Source organism: Martes martes, assembly GCF_963455335.1.
Source record: "Martes martes genome assembly, chromosome: X".
In the NCBI taxonomy this organism is placed as follows: Eukaryota; Metazoa; Chordata; class Mammalia; order Carnivora; family Mustelidae; genus Martes; species Martes martes.
The window spans coordinates 72,484,045-72,505,259 of NC_137897.1; the positions used below are offsets into that span (position 1 = coordinate 72,484,045).

A 21,215-nucleotide genomic window follows, 5' to 3' on the forward strand; every position below is an offset into this window, starting at 1 on the left:
AGAGATTACAGTTGCAAATGTAACTTGCTAGCTCACTGGAGAGATGATAATGTACCTTTTGAAATGGATAAAAACCTAGATGCATTTAAGAAATATATATAGATATAATGTAGAGCTGCTAGATGGACTTCATCACATCCAAGGCAGCAAAAGAATTACTGACTTGGGAACTAAAGCAGATGTGTACAGCATGCCTGTCCACTCAGTACACTCAGGAGTGGTGATTATATTGTTCCACTCTGATTAAAATTCAGGTAAGGATTATTGTTGGCCTTAAAAGAGCAGTTCACTAATAAAATCTCAGCAATTAATTACAATGAACATTCAGAGAAAAACGATCAATAGTGAAAGCTAGAAATGTATGTACCCTAAAAGAAGATTGTGGAGTACAACAAGGAAGAAGACATGCTTACTGTGAATATCCCAAGTGGAGCCAATGGGAGAGAAGGACCAGAGAAGGATAAAGCCTACATTGTGCTGTATTGGCTAAACCACCTTTAATCCTTCCCCTTGTACCACTGTTAATGTGCCAATTATGTACACTATTAAGGGAAAACAATTGAGTCTTTCACATTTCTCCTCTTCTGTTGGAGAAATTCTGGCAGATACTTTCATGGCTATGTGCTTTGAAGGCCTGGAGCTCTTTGATATACTTTACTCCCCCCACCTCCAAATGCAATTAGCTGTGTGGTTGTTATTGGCAACATTTGTTTCAAGAGAAGTATAACAGCAAGACTTTTGGGGAGGAAAAAGTCTTAATATGAATAAATGCGGTACTTGTGCAAGTTTGGAGTAACTCACAGAAAAGCAGAGTAAAGAGAGAAAATAGGAATAAATTACAACCATAGCCCAGAGGAAAATGACCTTAACCAACATTTAGAAATATTTGTACTTGGAATAAGTCAGGGACACAGGAATTATTACCTAGATTTATACAGCCAGCAAACTAAATGTAAACTAAACTATATTGTAGCAATGTAATGAAACAATGTAAGTGTTCTGAAGTAGGGTCTGTATGCAAATACCTTTCTATTATACACATCCAGCTCAGACCCCCTTCTGTGCTTGGAACCCATATATCCAACCTCCTAATTATAATCTCAATTTCAATGGTTTATGCAATTGAAGCTAAGTAGGTCTCAAGCTGAACCCTTGGTCTTTCCCCCACAAATCTCTAAATGTCTCCATTTCTGTTATTCATACCAGAAACCTGGAAATCATTCTTAGTAATTCCTTCTTCCTTACCTCTCACATTTCATCCACCCTAAGACCAGTCAGCACTACCTCTAAAATATGTACTGCAATCATCTTTCGTCACCCTAATCCAGGCCACCATCATCTTCTGTCTAGACCATAATAATTGGTTCCTAGCTTGTATCCCCTTTTCCATTATTGACCCCCTCCCTCCATTTTCCACATAGCTGCCAGAGTTTTGTTTTTTTTAATGTAAATGTCATCAACTTCTCCTGCTCACAGCCTTTCAGTGCTTTCCCACAACTCTAAAAGACACCACGTACCTCTAGAATCCGATGTCCTCCTTTAATCCATTGTTTGGTTATTAAGCAAAAATATTTAAGGTGAAGAAATTTGTGTGATGATAAAACCCTGCTGTATTTATGGACTGATTCAGTGGTGAGGAATATAGAAAATTAATACAATTATATCCTATAATTGCCTTTGTTTACATTGCAGTCTCTTATCTGTGGGCATATAGTAATCCTGTTAGTATCCATAGTCAGTAAATGAATACAGAAAATGTAACCATGAATTTACTATACTCTTCCAAGCATCTTTTATCTGACTGGTAACCCTACTACCAAGCAGAACTGCTAATCCAGGCAGCACTATTGTGGAGTGGATTCTAATGAGTCCAGCATTATGACTTCAGCACTGATACTGATTTCATGACCACCTGCATTCAGTTTGACTGAAAGTTGATGTCTTTGTATATGTACACACTTGTGGACTTGATGCGTTAGACTTGTTCTGGTAAAACCCAGTGAATTGCAAGAATATCTGTATCAAATCATATAGTCCCATTAATTTCCCTGATGAGTTCATGAACATGGTTCATGGAAAATCTGGCCACAATCACAAGAAGTACAGTCAAAAAGGCTAGCATTCTTTTAATATAGCATTATAATTTTATGACAATGCTATCTGTGTGTTTTTAATTCTTTTCAAATAGCATGTGGAAGAAGGTATTCAAATGGCTTATCAACCCTTATAATCTTTTCATACCTTATTAAGAATAAAATATACCAGTAATAAGGGCATTGTTAGTACAAGAGCCATTAAATGGTTTCTCAGAAAAATCATTTGTGAATACTTATGCAAGAAGTAGGTAGTTGTCTTGGTGTGAAATGAACAGTGCTCTTTTCTCACACCCAATTTATCAGAACTTTGGTGATATTGAATGTAGATGTTTCCTACAAGTATTTGTCTTTGTGACTTTTTCAGTAACATTAATTATTATAGCTCAAAAGTAAACACACATACAAACTTATACTCAAAATTCCAAATTTTACAGTCTTGTAATTTCAGATTTCTTAACTTAAGATTTTGTGCTTTCTTGTCTTAGGCAACAAGTCTACATTCTCCATAGCCCTTATTTTTCTGTAATTCTACTGATTCATTTTTAAGACCTCGTGTTGTAATATTAAGTAGCCTCTTGTGACATGGTTCCCTTTTACCATCACTGTTCTAATTCCAAGGTGAAAAAAAGAATGTATTACATAGATCTAACAAGTGAAGACGTTAGTACAGAATTGTCATAAAAGATTTGTCAGCATTTGAAGGTTCTGGCAAGCTTTTCTATTGAGGGGAATACCATTCTGGCCATTTACATAAAATCCCTAGGGGAGGATAATTTAGTATAGCCCAAACTCAACTCAATAAAGGCTTGACTTGACCCATTAATCATTAGGCACGGGTGGGTGAAGGATCTTTTATTGCAAGGAAAACAACCAAGCTTAGAAAAAAATTCTTCCTGATGAGAACAAACTATTCCAACAAGATTATATCCAGCATGGCTTAATAGAAGCTTCAGCTTGTATATGTGTTACCTAGTCTTGGCCTTGAGCTAAGACTGTCAGCAAGAGTAGGAGATTTCAGTTTGTTTTTTAGCCTTTGATTTAAAAATTTGCACATGCTATTTGCTGCAAGCAGAATAACAGTTGCAGAAAGACAGCAGGTAAAAGAACGGTGATTCTTCACGGGTAGTTTGACTGTCCACTGCTGGTGGTTTGGTGGTCAGGGTACAGAATTTTTATTGCAAATCAATATTCAGAGGGCTTGAGACTTCCCCTTCATCCTTCTTTACCCCAGTTATCCTCTAAGCATACCTTCCATAGTTAGTAGTAAGGTAGTACGGTGTGCAGTTCTTTTGTTCTTTTAGTTAAAAGGCTCCATTTTTTTAGTTTAAAAAAATGCATTCAGGCCGAGGACTTGTATAAATGTATAAGCCCGGACACTGAAACATGCTTAGTGAGATTTTCAGAGTTAAACACTTATTTATTTATTTCTAAAGCAGTTTTCATGTTTTCTTGTGGAAGTCCCACTGTTCTCAGCATCCATTCAGGCCATATTATGAATCTGGCTTGGAGAAACCACGCCTTATCCCCAAGGGCACACATTAGAGGGGCAAGTGATGGTCTTTGTGAACACATATTGGGGACATATATTTTTAAATTTTATTTAATGTGGATTCTAATTAAATTGTATTTTCTGTTAAGGTGACTTTGTAATAGTTACTTTTTTTTTTCTCCTAAGAATGAGTCATTTTCTAATTGACTTTTATATTATAGGAATTTTTTATTGGGGTGCCATTTACTAGTTATTTTCTTTAAAAGCCTAAGAAGTCCACAGTAATGAGCTTTTGCTGTAGTTATTATATAAACACATTTGGTTCATTTCCATATAAATATCCATGTAAATATCATTTTCATATAAAGTGAAACTATTATAAATGCACTTAAGAAAGAATACAACTGTGCCTATTGTTCAGGCTGCTTGTAATGTCCTTTTCTTTTTTACATATGCTTTCTGGATGAGTCACTTTAATGTGCTGCTCAGCTGATAATAATTCTTCAACTAAATATATTCAGTTAAGGAAAATTATGGTGCTTATAATCATGTTGGGGCCTATTCACATATAGACTTGCAAGAGTACACTTTTACTTGGCCTTTCTTAGAGCAAAGATGTAAGAAGTGCTGACTTTGTCAGTGAGTAAAATTAATAGAAACATTTAATTCAGAGAAAAAAATCCTTCAAGTTCCTAGAAAAGCTTTTATATTTACATAAAATTACACATTCTGCACATGCTCTAGAGAATGTCAGCAGAGTACTGTGATTTCTTTCCCTTAAATGTGTATCAGTTCTCTTATATAATATGTAATTGAAGAGTCTTTACATTTAAAATCTCCCTTAAAATATTGGTTTTATACTTTACTTTTATTAAAACTATGAATTAGAGCAGACCTGTCATTTAAAATGTTTTGAGTAACGATCAAGACACTCTCAAATATTTGCTTGAAGCCAGGAAAAAAGTCCATGTATATTTTTCAACTGAAGTAAGTAGATAAATAAGATTTGCTGGGAAAGTTTCTCCCTACATATAACTCAAGGGAGTATACTGAGCTTAAAAGGTTATTTATGGAGTACAAGGAAGGAAGCTGTAATAAAGAACTTGATAGATATAATTTAATTTTTTAGTGTTATAATTCAGATTCAGTAATTCAGTAGCAAAAATAATTCAGTAATAAAAGTAATTCAGTAGTAAAAAATGAAATGAGAGAAAAAAATTAAAGTGCCACCAGACTGACTAATCAGTCATTGAAAATGCCTGTAGTGGAAATTTACTCAGATAGAAAATGTTTGCACTGTCATTAAAGATCCCCTAGTTTATATTAGTGAACTAAATAATGGCAGGCACAAAAATATACCCTGAGTCTGAGATGATGCAGGAGACAAACATTTCTAACCCACTCTGGTATTTTATTGTTCTTGGAACTCTAAGTACTCTACATCTCACACCACATCCAGTAAAAATATTTCAGACTCTTTCTTGCCTTTCTCCCCCTCAACCCCCTACACACATTCTCTCTCTCCTTCCCTCCTTCTCTTTCTCTCTTTCTCAGTATTAGAAGTCATGGAGGCTAGGACCTAATTATTTTTTAAAGGTTTTATTTATTTGACAGAGAGAGAGCACAAGCAGAGGGAACATCAGGCAGAGGGAGAAGCAGTCTTCCTGCTGACGGGGGAGCCCGATGTGGGGCTCCATCCCAGGACTCTGGGATCATGACCTGAGCTGAAGGCAGACGCTTAACTGACTGAGCCACCCAGGCGTCCCAGCTAGGGACCTAATTAAATAGTTAAATAATCAATACTGACTCCCAAGTCTTAGGACTGAAGCAAATGTACTTTAGGCAGGTAAACACATGTTAATTCTAATGCTCAAAATAAACCTAAACAAAACAAAAACAAAACCCTGTTATCTTTTATGCAAGAAAAGAAATGCTAGAAAGCCAAAATAACTAACTTGTAAATGTTACAGAGGAATACAGACTACTGCACAGGTTTTAATTTCCAGAAATATTTTTTTTAAATTTGGAACTTGCTAATATCTCTAACAAATTGAGTGTTCATTAGTATAATTGTCACTGGTTCCCAGACCAAAAATTCCATGTACCCTGTAAAACCTACAAACAGGAAACACAGTCTATATTTAGTCCTTTTGATTAGAAAGGAGATTAATATTGTATTAAATTAGATATTTAAAAATATTTTATATTTAAGAAATTTAATAAATATTTAATAAAAATATTTGTTATTTTATTATATTTATTACGATATTTAATAAAATGTTTTATTAAATATATTGAATTATATTAAATCAGGCCATAGTGTGGTAGCAACTACAAAATAACTGCTTTTTTATTGTTGCTATTCAGATTATATCTAAACTGTTGTTTAATTCTTGGTGGCACATATATAGTAGGAATTTGTCTGCAGGAAGGTAGGGAAAAGAGAGAAGAATAGTGAAATATGAAATGAATATTTATAGATTACCTATATGTACCAGGTATAAAGATAGAAGCTTTATATTCAGCAAATCATTTTACTTTAATAACCAGCTTTAGGGAAGGTATTATTATCTTCATTTTGCAAATCAGGAAATGAAAACCCAGGGAGAATAAGAGAATGGCTCAAGGTAACCCAACTAGTATTTGATATGGCAAAGATTAAAACCTAAGTGGATCTGACTCCTAAGATCATGCCTATCCCCTAATTTAAGTGACATGGTATGTACCAATGGGCACAGATTTAATTTAAGTTTCTGGCCTTCTAGGTCCTAGAGACATTGCTTTACATTTATAATTTCCTGAGAAGATATCACTGGGCTCATATCATAGCCTTGTTTGAGCTTAGTACACACCTCATACAGTTTTTGTATGGATTAGATGAGTTAATACATAAAACTAGTTAGAATAAAGCCTACACATAGGGGCGCTTGGGTGGCGCAGTGGGTTAAATCCTCTGCCTTCGGCTCAGGTCATGATCCCAGGGTACTGGGATCGAGTGCCGAATCGGGCTCTTCACTCAGTAGGGACCCTGCCTCCCACTCTCTCTATGCCTGCCTCTCTGCCTACTTGTGATCCCTGTCTGTCAAATCAATAAATAAAATCTTTAAAAAAATAAGTTTACACATACTAAGTACTCACTGAATGTTAGTTATTACTTAAGAGTTCAAATAATAACAACTAACCCCTATACCTTAGGAAGACTAGTTGTAGGAACTTGGGTTTTTGTAGCCTGGGCAGATTAAGAAGATGCAAGTGACCAGGTCAGAGTCGTAAGATCAAGCCCCACATTGGGCTCTGTGCTCAGCAAAGAGTCTGCTTGAGTTTCTCTCTCCCTCTCACTCTCCCTCTGCCCCTCCCACTCATTCTCTCTCTCTCAAATAAATAAATCTTTAAAAAAAAGAAGAAGAAGAAGAAGATGCAAGTGACACCTTTCCCTTAAAATAGGGAATAGACTTGGGGCACCTGGGTGGCTCAGTGGGTTAAAGCCTCTGCCTTCAGCTCAGGTCATGATCCCAGAGTCCTGGGATCAAGCCCCGCATCGGGCTCTCTGCTCAGCAGGGAGCCTGCTTCCCTTCCTCTCTCTCTGCCTGCCTCTCTGCCTACTTGTGATATCTGTCAAATAAATAAATAAAATCTTAAAAAAAAAAAGAAAGCAAGAGGAAATAATTTCCTCCACAGCGAACTCATCCTTTAAATAAAGCAAGCAATGACTGTTGAGCCATTAGTAAATTTTTGGCAGACTTCTCTGATAAAGAATCATTTTGAAGCTTGTCAGAGCTCAACAAGTGGAACTTAATTGGAAAGTGTTGTTTGAATTGACAGATTAATAGAAAAAAAATTGTCTTTAGTGTTGGTGTTTGATTTTCAGTCTCTGAACTTCCATGTATATTTAAGGCAATTTCTCCTTCTTGAGTTATAAAGGTGTGGGTGTCAGTGTGATGAATTTGTGTCAGAAGAGTCTGGCTAAAATTTGCCAGGAGGTTGATTTTGTCAGCCTCTTAAATTTTTCATTGCAATTCTGATATGCCTCTGAATGAGAACAAAATTTACTTAAAAAAAATTGTAATAGTACTCTCTTTCTGTTTCACAGTCCTTTAATGAAAAGAACAGTGTTTCAGAGCCTGGATTTAAAAACCAGTGTCACAGTCTAACCTACTAAATTCTAATACTTAACCTTGTCTTTTCAAATAGAATCTGCCAAATGCATTGATATTGATAGAAGTGCCTTCATTTGTAGTTGGCAGTCATTCATTCATAGAGTATCTATAAAATAGTTTAAAAAGTACCTCGGCTAAGAGAGGGCATCATAAGAAATCTGGAAAATGTGCATGTATTTAGGAGCAGTTTGAATACAGTTCTTAAAATTATTGGTTGTCAATGCAGAGAGAAAAAAGTACAGATAATGTTAGGGGTAATTAAAGCAATCAATGATAGTGTTTGAGGGCACACTGAAGCCAAATTTGTTGGTATGTATGTGCATATGTATTTCTGGGGTTTGCTCTAAATTCTTATGTATCAACAGTAACTTTCACATCTCTATGCATATGAAAAGTACTAAGGATAAGAACTTTTATCATAGATGTTGGTTTATAAAAATCAGGATGTTTCAACAAAAGAAAAATATTCGAACCCTTTTTATAATTTACCTTTATATCATTTATATAGCCAAGAACATGTATCAACAAAGTAAGATCTCTTTGAACCTTGGTTTCTCTTTAATCTTCAAATTAGATTTTAAAGAATGAAATATTAGGAATTCCATCAATAAATTTAAATAGAAATGGCTTCATTTGAACTAATGGCTGAATAAAATGGTGACATTCTCTTATTAAACATGATTATTTGGTATATTATATTACACATTTTCACTTATGTCATGGAGAGTAGAATTTTTATGAGCAGTAATTCAGAAAAATGTGAGTTGACTTCGTGGAACTATTCTGCACATTAGAAAATAAATGATATTGTTTTCTTTTAGTTGTTTTATGGAATATTTGGTAAAATACTCTAAATACTTTGCACATTGTTCTTTAGTTTCAGCTCAAATTCTCAAGACCAACCTTACAGCAATGGAACAACAAATTATTAATCTGGAACGTGACATCAAGAAATTCCCCGAAACAGAAAATCAACATGATAAGTTTGTGGAGAAGATGACAATATCCTTTATTTGTTTAAGCATTTTGTTTATTAGTTTCTCTATCTCTCTCTCTCTCTCTGCCTGTGTGTGTGTGTGTGTGTGTGTGTGTGCGCGCGTGCGTGCACGCATGCACGTGCACATATGTATTTACTGTGTGGTTCTAAACTTACCAGTCTATCTGTTCAGGCTGTCTGGGTGAGATTGTGTATAGGCTGTTTTTATATCAGCAGCATAAATTTTAGTTGACAGTGTTTGGAACCGGGTAGAGTAGGCAAGGAAGCAATTATATAAGAAAAAAAAGGCCATTTCTCAAAGAAGCATTTCATTTAAAGGCCCACTAAATATGCAAGGTAAGTCTTATAAGGCTTGATTAAACCAAGAACAAAACAAAGAATCCCCTTATGTAACTAGTTGGTTAAAGGAAATGATCACCACAAGATTTTTTGGTCAGGCACTTTTTTTTTTTTTCCTCTTTGCATGTGTACAGGTATTTCCTGAGGGCACACATGAATATTAAAGGGCAATTCAGAAAATGACTAATATCAGTAGACTGAAAGGATTGAGAAGGATAGGTAAAATGAATGCCTGGATGGATGGATAGATGAATTGATGAGGAGATTATGTATTTAAATAAATTGTAGAAGCTATCTATATAACATGAAGCATTTACTTCTAAACAGATACTTTTAAACCCCTATTTTTTATACAGTACATTCAGATAAAACAGAAATATATGAAAGAAGAACTTGAGAAATAGCATTTAGCTTGAATTATTTAATGTTAAATCTAGCATCTGAAGATAAACTACATTAGAGCTGGGTTGTTGTTGTTTTTCTATTTTGGTTTTCAGAAGTTAAAGCCATATCCTCCTCCTCTAGGTTTAAATAAACATCTTGAATTGCTGATTGATCACCATTTTATATCTCTAGAGGGAATAAATACTGTAAATTCTTTATCTGATAATAAGTAAATTCTTCAACAACTATATGGAAGTCATCTTGTTTCAAGGTTAAATCTATTGCCTTTTTTTCTGTGATATGCTTACTTTCCTGCCAAACTTAGAAATTATGGTACTTAACTCAAATTACTTGAGAATGACAATTTAGATTTATGTGAAAAATGGTTTTTCATTCTAAGGCTTTGGGTTCATGAATTAATACCATATTTTATGTGGTCCGTTAGGGATGCTGAGTACTTTAATAGATAGGAATACTGGAAACATAAGTTTGTGGGTGACTAAAGGCAGGAAATCCTCAAAAATAACCTTGGATTGTATAACTTCCCATATCAGGATACTTAATGTGAAGATTTAACTTTATGATTTAACTTTGATTAGATTTTTCTTGCAAATATGTCATATTGTCTTGTGGCTGAAAACACCACCACATCTTTCAGCTTTTGATTTTAGTTCTTGCCTCATATATTTGAATTTAATTCCTGATCCTCTTGTTCTTTTTAACATTTTCTTCTTCGATTGGCTTATGGCCACATAACAACATTAAGGAGGCTTTGTTGCTCATTTATAAAAAAAAAAAAAAAGTAATTTCAGACCGTCATGAACTTGGCCTATACTTTTTATTTCTGTCTTTATGCAGGTAATTAAGCACTTTAAAATGAAAATTCAGAGCCTTCTGTATCTGTATGTTACAGATGAATGGTTATTCTTCATTTAAGTGGCACTAAAGTGTGACTGTTTGTCCACAAGGGGATTGCAAATGATATTAAAATGTATGGGGCTCTTACTTTGCATATCATACTTTTATGAAAAAAAGAATACACAGCAATTTATTTTAGGTAAAAAATTTAGAATATTAAGTTGAGTTGGTTAAAAACTCCAAGTTAGGGGTGCCTGGGTGGCTCAGTCCTTAGGCATCTGCCTTAGGCTCAGGTCATGATCCCAGGACCCTGGGATAGCCCCTGCATCAGGGTTCCTCCTCAGTGGGAAGCCTGCTTCTCCCTCTCCCACTCCCGTTGCTCGTGTTCCCTCTCTTTTTGTCTCTCTCTTTCAAATAAATAAATAAAATCCTTTAAAAATAATAAAATAAAAAGTCCAAATTAATGAGCTACGAGGATAGAACTGTTGCTCAGATTATTCTTGCTTTGGAAGACTCCATAGGCACCCATTGAGAGTTTTAATCTAGAAAATGACAAACAGTATACATGATCTTCATATGTATATATGTTATGTGAATTCTGGTGCTTAGTTAATATTTTTGTACTCTTCTGGCGCTTCCGTAAGAGAAAGATATTTTAATCAAGAAAGGATGCTGTAGGGCACCTGGGTGGCTCAGTAGTTAAGTGTCTGCCTTCTGCTCAGGTCATGATTCCAGAGTCTTGGTATGCAGCCCCACAGGGGGCTCTCTGCTCAGCAGGGAGCCTGCTTCCCTCTCTCTCTCTCTGCCTGCCTCTCTGCCTACTGTGATCTCTGTCTGTCAAATAAATAAATAAAATCTTAAAAAAAAAATCTCAGGAACTTCAATAACATTAAATCACCTTTTTAATGCATGCATGTAAAATATAATCAGATTTAGAAAGGATAATCCAGAACTTTTTAAAGGAAATGTCAAAAAAAAAAATTAACCGAGGAAGTTAAAAAAAAAGAAGAATAAAACTTCTTCTTTGAATGGAGTGGCTCAGGCTAATTCCTGCACCCTGAAAAATAGCCAATGGCTTTAGAAGGAACCTTATCACCTCTGTCTCTCTTTCTCTATCCAAAATTGGTTGCTTTTTCTGACTCAAAAAAATAGATGGAAAGAGTAAACAAAACTAATTTTATAAGGAAACGAAACGGGGAAATGTGGGGAAATTGTCTTATAAATCTAGCAAGTAGGGAGGTTTTAGGATCAAAGGGGATGATCTATTATGGATATAACAGCACTGTATATATAGAAATGCAGATTGTTCAAAAACCTAAATAACCATGTAGGGAAGTTATTGCTATTACCCTGATTTTTTTAAAAAGCAAAGTTCTTGGTATTCTTCATGGGCTTATGCTCATTATAATATTGGAAGTTGTAGTTCACTTGTGCAGTGAATTAAAATAGAATCTATATTCTTTTTTACTAAGTTTTAAAATGGTAATATTCTCATTTATTGAATGTTTCCTCTGTATTACACATTCCTAACTTTACATATTTGAACTTTTCAAAGATGTTCTTATTTATTAAATGAGGAGTATTTTCCATATCTGATGCTAAAACTGACCACCCTTATGCCTGTTCCATTGTTTTAAGCTCGAATCATGTCAGAATAACTTCAACAACTCATGAAATTATTTGTAATAGTCCTGTTGGTTTTAATTCATTAATTTCTAGAGGCTTCTCTTTTTCTCTTTGAAGAATACAAGAAATTATATACTCTACGTATGTGTTTGGCTCCTGTTGCTAATAATGGTGGGGTAAGGTTCAGAATCAAACCTGAAATCACATTTTCAGAGTTTTGAAAAATAGCCCATACTAAAAAGAGATGAGAGGGAACACTGTGAATGAATGGACTGCTGATCAATCCTTAGGACTGTTTTCTGACTTGACATTATTTGTAGGTTCTGATTTTTGCATTTGTTTTTTTTCTTTTTGACCAGTGGTATGACTGCACAAGAGTCTTTCTTGCCTTTTTTTAAAACAGAGCATCACTTTTACTTACTGCTCCTTGCTTTTTCTGACAGGAAAGAACACCATTCTTAAAAGAGGGCTTCTTAGACTTTTAAATATGTGCTGTGATTTATTCTTCACAGCTTAAACTGTCTAAAAAGCACATTAACAACATTGTTGACCTTACTACTTATATCCTGTTGACAAATGTCTTACCACATTTACTCACATAGATTTTGTCAATGACGGGGCTGTCTATTGCCCAAAATCAGCTTAGCTTTTTGATTGACTGCTGGCTAAATCATTTCACCAACTGGAGGGCAGGGAGTGTGACTCAGCAGCAGGGGCACCTTTAACACGTTGACAAGAAGAGCTAACAGAATGTTAATGACATTAACACCCTGTCAACTATCCACTCCCAGGATTTCCTCATAGTAGGAAGGAAAATCATTTGAAGTAGTTAAAAATTTTATTCCACTTTCTTTAGTAAGAGAATTTTTTCAAGATGAAAAAAAAAACCCACAGTTATTATTCAACCACAGTAATGTTAATCACATTTGAAAACATGCCAGTAACAGGTTTTAGTGAGATAATGATTCACACTTTGTAAAGTAAGTGCCATGTAATCACCAAAACAAAAACAAAAAGGAACGTCAAAAGCTAACTCCTCCCCACTTTTTTCATATGGATATAGTAATCCAGACTGTTTTCTAGCTCCTGAAGAAAAATGGAGAACTTTAGACTAGTCTGGAGCGAATTTCACTGGATCTGACTCTCTTTGATTACCTCCAAATTGCCTGCTGGTCTCAAACTCAGAAAATTAGGAAGTTCAAAGCAACAAAGCAAACTTTTTTATGAGACCGCTCAGGGAGAGAGGGTCCAGGATTAAATCAACCAACCAACCAACCAACCAACCAACAAATAAACGTGGTCAGTAATGGAGATAAGGCATACACTGAAAAGCAAATTGTTTTAGGAAACCACATAGGGAAAATACTGCCTTTTTAAAAAGGAAGATAGTTACCATTCTTTGAAATACACACTCTTCATAATAGTATCAAGTCTTTTATTTTAATTATTTGTGCCTTGATTTGAAACAGAAAGTATAATCAAATATAATAATAAAAATAAAAGTGATAATAAAATAGTAATAATAGCAAACTGTTTAGGGAATGCCATGTGCCAGTCACAGTGCTAGGAATATACACACAAATATGTACACACACACACATACACACTCATACACAAATAATCTCAAGTAATGTCCAAAGCAATCTTATGAGGTAGGTACTACTATTAAAACCACTTTAAAATATCTAAAGATTGAGTCTACAGAGGTTCAAAGATTGAACCACATGTGTGAGATCACACATAGTAAGTCTAGTTAATGAGAGCGAGGATTCAAGTCTTGATTTTTCAGACTCGAAACCTTGTGCTCATAGCCATGGTATTGTGTAGCCCTGGAATCAGAAAACTTTATAAATCTGAAGTAAATTCCACATTTGTTCACTGTGGAACTATTTATTGTTTCCTTTCCAGTCTCCCTCAAATGGGAGAAATTTTCTTCTGGGAAGATTTATAAACTAAGTTAAAAATTAGCTGCTCAGTCATACCATCTCCTCTGGAAAGCCTTCCTTAATCATTGCAATAAAAAAAAAAAATCCCTATCCCTGCATTCTCATAACATCTTAATACTCTGATTATTATACTTGCTAGCTTACTCATTCTCTGCTTATATGCATGTCTGTTTTGCACACTGGGTTATTAAGTCTTTTGAGATACAGATTCTTAGTCACTTTTGAGTACTCTGCAATAAGCCTAGCACAATGTGTTGTAGAAAGTTATCCTAATAAATGTTCTGCAAGTAAATAGAAAGCATTAGCTTCTTATCCTGTCATAACTTCAGTTTGACAAAAGAAAGGAGTCTAAAATGTTTCAAATATTATTCCTTTGTTACGTTTTGATTTAAAATGAAGATATTAAGAATTATCTCTTAGATGGAAGTCACAGTCTAAGAAACTTGCTGAATGGAGCAGGTGTTTTTTAGGATCTGTCAGGACAAAAGTTTTCTATTAGAACAGTCTTGCTTGTTTGAACTTCAGTCCAAAATTACCTAGACAATGAGCTATTTCAAACTTTGTTTAGGGAATTGATATTTGGTTCATGATGCTAATGGTGAGAAGAGTATATACTGCTCAGTTTAAAGGGTGCATAAATCCTTTTAGGCCACTAGAGACTAATCTGGGAAACCATCTTTTCAGAACATAAAATGGGATATATTTTGTCTGAAAGAGTTAATGTACCCCCCCAATCTGACAAATTCTCATTTGTTTTAAGAGATTAAAAGCTTTTCTATAAGATTTATTAACATTGAGCAGGGATGATTTTTTTTAAAGCTTAAAAAAATAAATAACCCAATATAGTTATGTTTTTTGGAGTATGGTGTGTTGAATATGCAGTTTATAGACAGTGAAAGTGATATTAGTATAACTATTCAAGTAATATACTCTTGTAGTAAACTCCCAATCGTGTACTATTTTTATAATGTAGAAAAATATATCAGTATCTTTACCTATAATAGAAATCTATCTAGTTATGGGGCACCTGGGTGGCTCAGTGGGTTAAAGCCTCTGCCTTCGGCTCAGGTCATGATTCCAGGGTCCTGGGATCGAGCCCCGCATCGGGCTCTCTGCTCAGTGGGGAGCCTGCTTCCTCCTCTCTCTCTGCCTGCCTCTCTACCTACTTGTGATCTGTCTGTCAAATAAATAAATAAAATCTTTAAAAAAAAAAGAAATCTATTTAGTTATTTATAATTAGGATCAGTTTGAGATAGAGTTTATGAAAATTACAGCAAGTAAACTTAGCTTTTCATTGAATATTTCCAGCTCTTTTCTTCTGATTTTAAACGTCAATATATAGGAGATGAATTAGCTTTATAACATGACTACTAAAAAACATGCAAGAAAAAAAACAAGTCAGTGTGTTTAGTAATCATGTGTTACAAAGGTAAAAAAGGATAATAACCAATTTCATTGTTCTAATTCATTAGTGAAGTTAGAAAGATAAAGAAATATATAACCAACATCACTGAAATTACCCAATTGAATTTTGATGAGAATGGAAAATCAATGAAAAATTAACAAAAGAATTATAGAAAAGCTTTCCAAAATCATCAGTGAGAAGAGGAATATGACATAGTCACCAATTGATGTTGTTTGGGTAAAAAAATGTCATGAGTAACAGTTGAAAATTGTTCTGAGGGGTGAAGGTATCAACCCCTCTCTACCTCATCAAAAGCAAAACATTTAGTAAATGTCCTTTTCATGGCTACTAAGGCATTATCAAATTTGTGCACAGAAAATCTGTTCAATTACTGATCTCTAGATTCTTTTATCATGGGACTGATTTGAAACCTAAAGAGATCCTATTTTATTTTACACACTGTTGAGAAATACTCTGCCCATTCTGTTTGCACCATATATATAAAAGTACCTTCAAATTTTAATGTTCTATACAAATGCAAAGCGTTTTTATTCATCCATTTGAATTAAAAGATATTTTGACTGAGTAACAAGAGACCTAAATTCTGGTCTTAGTCTTTGCAAACTTAGGAAAAATCTTCTGTTGTCCCATTTATAAAACGGAAACAATAATAACTGCCTTGCCTACCTTGAATATGTTGTTATTAGGACTAGGTATAATAATGACTTTGAACATGCTTTGTAAAATGGAAAAAGCATACATAAGGTATAATTTATCATTCTGCCCTAAACCTCACAAATGAGAAATAAAGTATTTCCCCCCAGGGAAAATCTTTATCTACAAACATGGTCTGCTTTTGTCCAACTTAATTTTATCTTTTTTTTTTTAATCTAAGTTCTAAATGCCCTTTTTAAAAAAAAATACTGAAGACCAGATACATTCTTTAAAATGTAGTGAATGACTATGGAGGAAGTAGTGTGCTTATGCTATTCCGAGGGTATCCAGATATTAGGTATTAAATAAATCTCTATGTTTTTCACTCTGGTAGAAGAGAGAAAGAAATAACAAATGGAATTTGAAGATACTTGAATACTCCATGAAAGATGACACATTAAATGCTATGGTACTTAGCAAGTAAGATTAAAGTGTATTTCCTGCTTTCAAGAAGAAATGTAGGGGCACCTGGGTGGCTCACTGGGTTAAGCGTCTACCTTCAGCTCAAGACATGATCTCAGGGTCCTGGGATTGAGCCCCGCATCGGTGGGGTTGGGGGGGGGGGCGGTCTCTGCTCAGCAGGGAGCCTGCTTCCCTCTGTCCCACTGCCTGCCTCTCTGCCTACTTGTGATCTCTCTCTCTGTCAAATAAATAAAATCTTTAAAAAAAAAATAAAAAAGAAGGGATGTAGTCAGAGAGGTAATACAATTGATAGAGGTGAGACTATAACAAACAATAAAAGATGATTTCATTGTTTAATGAGTATACCTTGGGCTGAAAATACAATAGTGTTTTCAGTATTCCTTCTCCTCTTTTTGGTCAGTGAAACAGCATTTTGGCTTTGACTACGCTTGGGAATTAACATGGTAGCTTCATTATTTTGTTGGAAATGTGTTCTCAACCCAAGCAAGTGATTCAAAGTTAAGTGTGGAAATACATTCCAAAGCCAGATGGAAATTACTTGTACATTATCCTTTATTTTCCATTAACTATCTCCCTTAGCATAGACAATTAAGAACTGGCTTTACCAACAATTCCCTAGGTTTAGTGAGCATATATTAAGCAGCTACTACAGAACCTAGTAGTATAGTAGGTACTACTGAACTGAAGCATAGAAATGAAGTAAAAAATATTCTCTCTGCTCTGAAGAAGCTTAACATTTGGTTGAGAGCACATCTATGAGAAGTCATTAAAAGCTTAGTGTTTTATAAAGTTTAGTTATGTGGCATTGGTTATAAATGCACTAAAAGTTAACCAAGTAAAGGAAGTTGTTTGGATCAGCTTCATAGAGTAGATAAGATTGAACTGCTGATATACAAGCTCTCTGTGTGCCTAAGTTTACTGTGTTGGGTTTTGTAATAATCATCTTCTGTACTACAGTTGCCTGGCACCTACTAGGGCTCAATATGTCTGGTGAATGAATAAGTACATGATTTGCTCTCTGCTAATATTTTACTTCAAGGATATTGAGTATTTTATAGAGGTGGTTGTTAAAAATACAACATACTCTCATAGATCATCCAAATTGTGATGCTGTTTGACTTTGAAGTTCATTTAATGTCTTTATTTAAATAAACCAACCAAAAGTCCCACCCATTATGTCTGATTAGATAAATACTAAAATGATTTTTGCATTCCAGGAACTTACCCAGAGGAGATTGTATTCTAGGATGGGGTTGAAGGAGGATCTAAATCTAAGATTTGAGGGGATAAACTACATATTACAGACATTTTTGTATTTAAAAACAAAATCTACCCTTTATTTCCTTTCAGTGATTCCCACATAATTCAATTAGATATTTAAAATTCACATTGCATTTTAAAAAAAAATAATTAATTGCAGCGCCTTGGTGGTGGAGAATGAGAGTGTCCAACTCTTAGTTTCACCTCAGGTCATGATCTCAGGGTCATGAGATTGAGCCCTGCATCAGTCTCTGGGCTCAGTCTGGAGTCGGCTTGAGTTCTCCCTCCCTCTTCATTTGCCCCTCCTGCTTGTGCTCTGTCTTTCTCTCCAAAACAAAATAGATAAAACTTTAAAAATATTAATTATTTATAGACACTGAGATATGTGGTACAGTGTAAGTGATATGTTATCTAACATTCCCATCTAAAAATTCAGATATCAATACATAATTGACAGTTTGTCCTCTGCTCTGTATTGTATCTTCTTTTTGCCTATACATATATTTCGTCATTTTCCCCCAACCAGTGCTTTTTTTAAAAAATTGTTTCTATTAAAATATAATGTATTATTTGCCCCAGGGGTACAAGTTTGTGAATCGTCAGGCTTACACACTTCACAGCACTCACCATATCACATACCCTCCCCAGTGTCCATAACCAACCATGCTATCCACACCCCCTCCTCCCAGCAACCCTCACTTCATTTTGTAATATTAAGAGTCTCTTATGGTTTGTTTCCCTCCCAATCCCATCTTGTTTCATTTTTTCCTTTCCTAGCCCCAAACCCCCCACTCTGCCTTTCAAATTCCTCATGTCAGGGAAATCATAAGATAAATGTCTTTCTCTGATTGACTTATTTTGCTCAGCATAATACCCTCTAGTTCCATCCACGTCATCGCAAATGGCAAGATTTCATTTCTTTTGATAGCTGCATAGTATTCCATTGTGTGTATATCAATATATATACTGATTGATATATATATATATATATCTAGAGATATAGATATCTATATCTATATATATATAGATATATATAGATATATCTATCTATATATATATATATCTATATCTATATATAGATCTATATATATATATATATAGATATAGATATAGATATATAGATCTATATATAGATATAGATATCTATATCTCACATCTTCTTTATCCATCCATCTGCTGATGCACATCTAGAATCTTTCCCTAGTTTGGCTGCTGTGGACATTGCTGCTATAAAACATGCAGGTGCACGTGTCCCTTCAGATCACTACATTTGTATCTTTAGGGTAAATACCCAGTAGTGTGATTGCTGGGTCATAGGGTAGCTCTATTTTTAACTTTTCGAGGAACCTCCATGTTGTTTTCCAGAATGGCTGCACCAGCTTGAATTCCCACCAACAGTGTGGGAGGGTTCCTCTTTATCTGCAGCCTCTCCAACATCTGTTGTTCCCTGACTTGTTAATTTTAGCCATTCTGACTGGTGTGAGGTGGTATCTCATTGTGGTTTTGATTTGTATTTGCCTGATGCAAAGTGATGTGGAGCACTTTTTCATGTGTCTATTGGCCATCTGGATACCTTCTTTGGATAAATGTATGTTCATGTCTTCTGCCCATTTATTGATTGGATTATTTGTTCTTTGGGTGTTGAGTTTGATAAGTTATTTATAGATTTTGGATACTAGGCCTTTATCTGATATGTCATTTGAAAATACCTTCTTCCATTCTGTCAGTTGTCTTTCGGTTTTGATGACTGTTTCCTTTGCTGTGCAAAAACTTTTGATCTTGATAAAGTCCGAGAAGTTCATTTTTGCCCTTGCTTCCCTTGCCTTTGGCAATGTTTCTAGGAAGAAGTCGCTGCGGCTGAGGTCGAAGAGGTTGCTGCCTGTGTTCTCCTCAAGGATTTTGGTGAATTCCTGTCTCACGTTGAGGTCTTTCATCCAATTCGAGTCTAGTTTTGTGTGAGGTATAAGGAAATGGTCCAGTTTCATTTTCTGCAAATGGCTGTCCAATTTCCCCAACACAATTTGTTGAAGAGACTGTCTTTTTTTCCATTGGACAATCTTTCCTGCTTTGTCAAAGATTAGTTGGCTATAGTGTTGAGGGACTATTTCTGGGCTCTCTATTCTGTTCCATTGATCTGTGTGTCTGTTTTTGTGCCAGTACCACACTGTCTTGATGATGACAGCTTTGTAATAGAGCTTGAAGTCTGGAATTCTGATGCCACCAACTTTGGCTTTCTTTTTCAACTTTCCTCTGGCTACTTGGGGTCTTTTCTAGTTCCATATAAATTTTAGGATTATTTTGTTCCATGTCTTTGAAAAAAATGGATGGGATTTTGATAGGGATTGCATTAAATGTGTAGATTACTTTAGGTAGTATAGACATTTTCATAATATTTGTTCTTCCAATCCATGAGCATGGAACATGTTTCCATTTCTTTGTGTCTTCCTCAATTTCTTTCATGAGTACTTTATAGTTTCCTGAGTACAGATTCTTTTCTTCTTTGGTTAGATTTATTCCTAGGTATCTTGTGGTTTTGGGTGCAATTGTAAATGGTATTGACTCCTTAATTTCTCTTTCTTCTGTCTTGCTGTTGGCATATAGAAATGTAACTGATTTCTGTGCATTGATTTTATATCCTGACACTTTTGTGAATTCCTGTAAAAGTTCTAGCAGATTTGGAGTGGAGTCTTTTGGGTTTTCCACACATAGTATCATATCATCTGCAAAGGGTGAGAGTTTGACTTCTTCTTTGCCAATTTGGATGCCTTTAATTTCTTTTTGTTGTCTGATTGCTGAGACTAGGACTTCTAGTACTATGTTGAATAGCAGTGGTGATAGTGGACATCCCTGTTGTGTTCCTGACCTTTTGGGAAAAGCTCTCAGTTTTTCCCCACTGAGAATGATATTCGCTGTGGGTTTTTCATAGATTGCTTTGATGATATTGAGATATGTGCCCTTTATCCCTACACTTTGAAGAGTTTTGATCAAGAAAGGATGCTGTGCTTTGTCAATGCTTTTTCAGCATCTGCTGAGAGTATCATATGGCTCTTGTTCTTTCTTTTATTGATGTATTGTATCACATTGATTTGCGGATGTTAAACCAACCTTGCAGCCCTGGAATAAATGCCACTTGGTCGTGGTGAATAATCCTTTTAATGTACTGTTGGATCCTATTGCCTAGTACTTTGGTGAGAATTTTTGCATCTGTGATAATCAGGGATGTCGGTCTTTAATTCTCCTTTTTGGTGGGGTCTTTGTCTGGTTTTGGGATCAAGGTAATGCTGGCCTCATAAAATGAGTTTGGATGTTTTCCTTCCATTTCTATTTTTTGGAACAGTTTCAGGAGAATAGTTATTAAGTCTTCTTTAAATGTTCAATAGAATTCCCCTGGGAAGCTGTCTGGCCCTGGGCTGTTTTTTGTTGGGAGATTTTTGATGACTACTTCAACTCCTTACTGATTATGGATCTGTTCAGATTTTCTATGTCTTCCTTGTTCAGTTGTGGTGGTTTATATGTCTCTA

General features: G+C 35.0%; 1 protein-coding gene across 2 annotated transcripts in view; it reads left to right on the plus strand.

The window, feature by feature from the left end:
- The window catches only part of DIAPH2 (diaphanous related formin 2), a 1,022,518-nt gene that overhangs the window by 666,174 nt on the left and 335,129 nt on the right, over positions 1-21,215 (plus strand). Inside the window, exon 23 of one of the 2 annotated variants that reach the window (XM_080794734.1) lies at positions 8,620-8,746. In XM_080794734.1, the coding sequence (XP_080650860.1) occupies positions 8,620-8,746 (127 nt within the window). Of the gene's footprint in view, positions 1-8,619; positions 10,250-21,215 lie in introns of those variants that run through there. The other variant, XM_080794733.1, reaches the window with a different exon arrangement.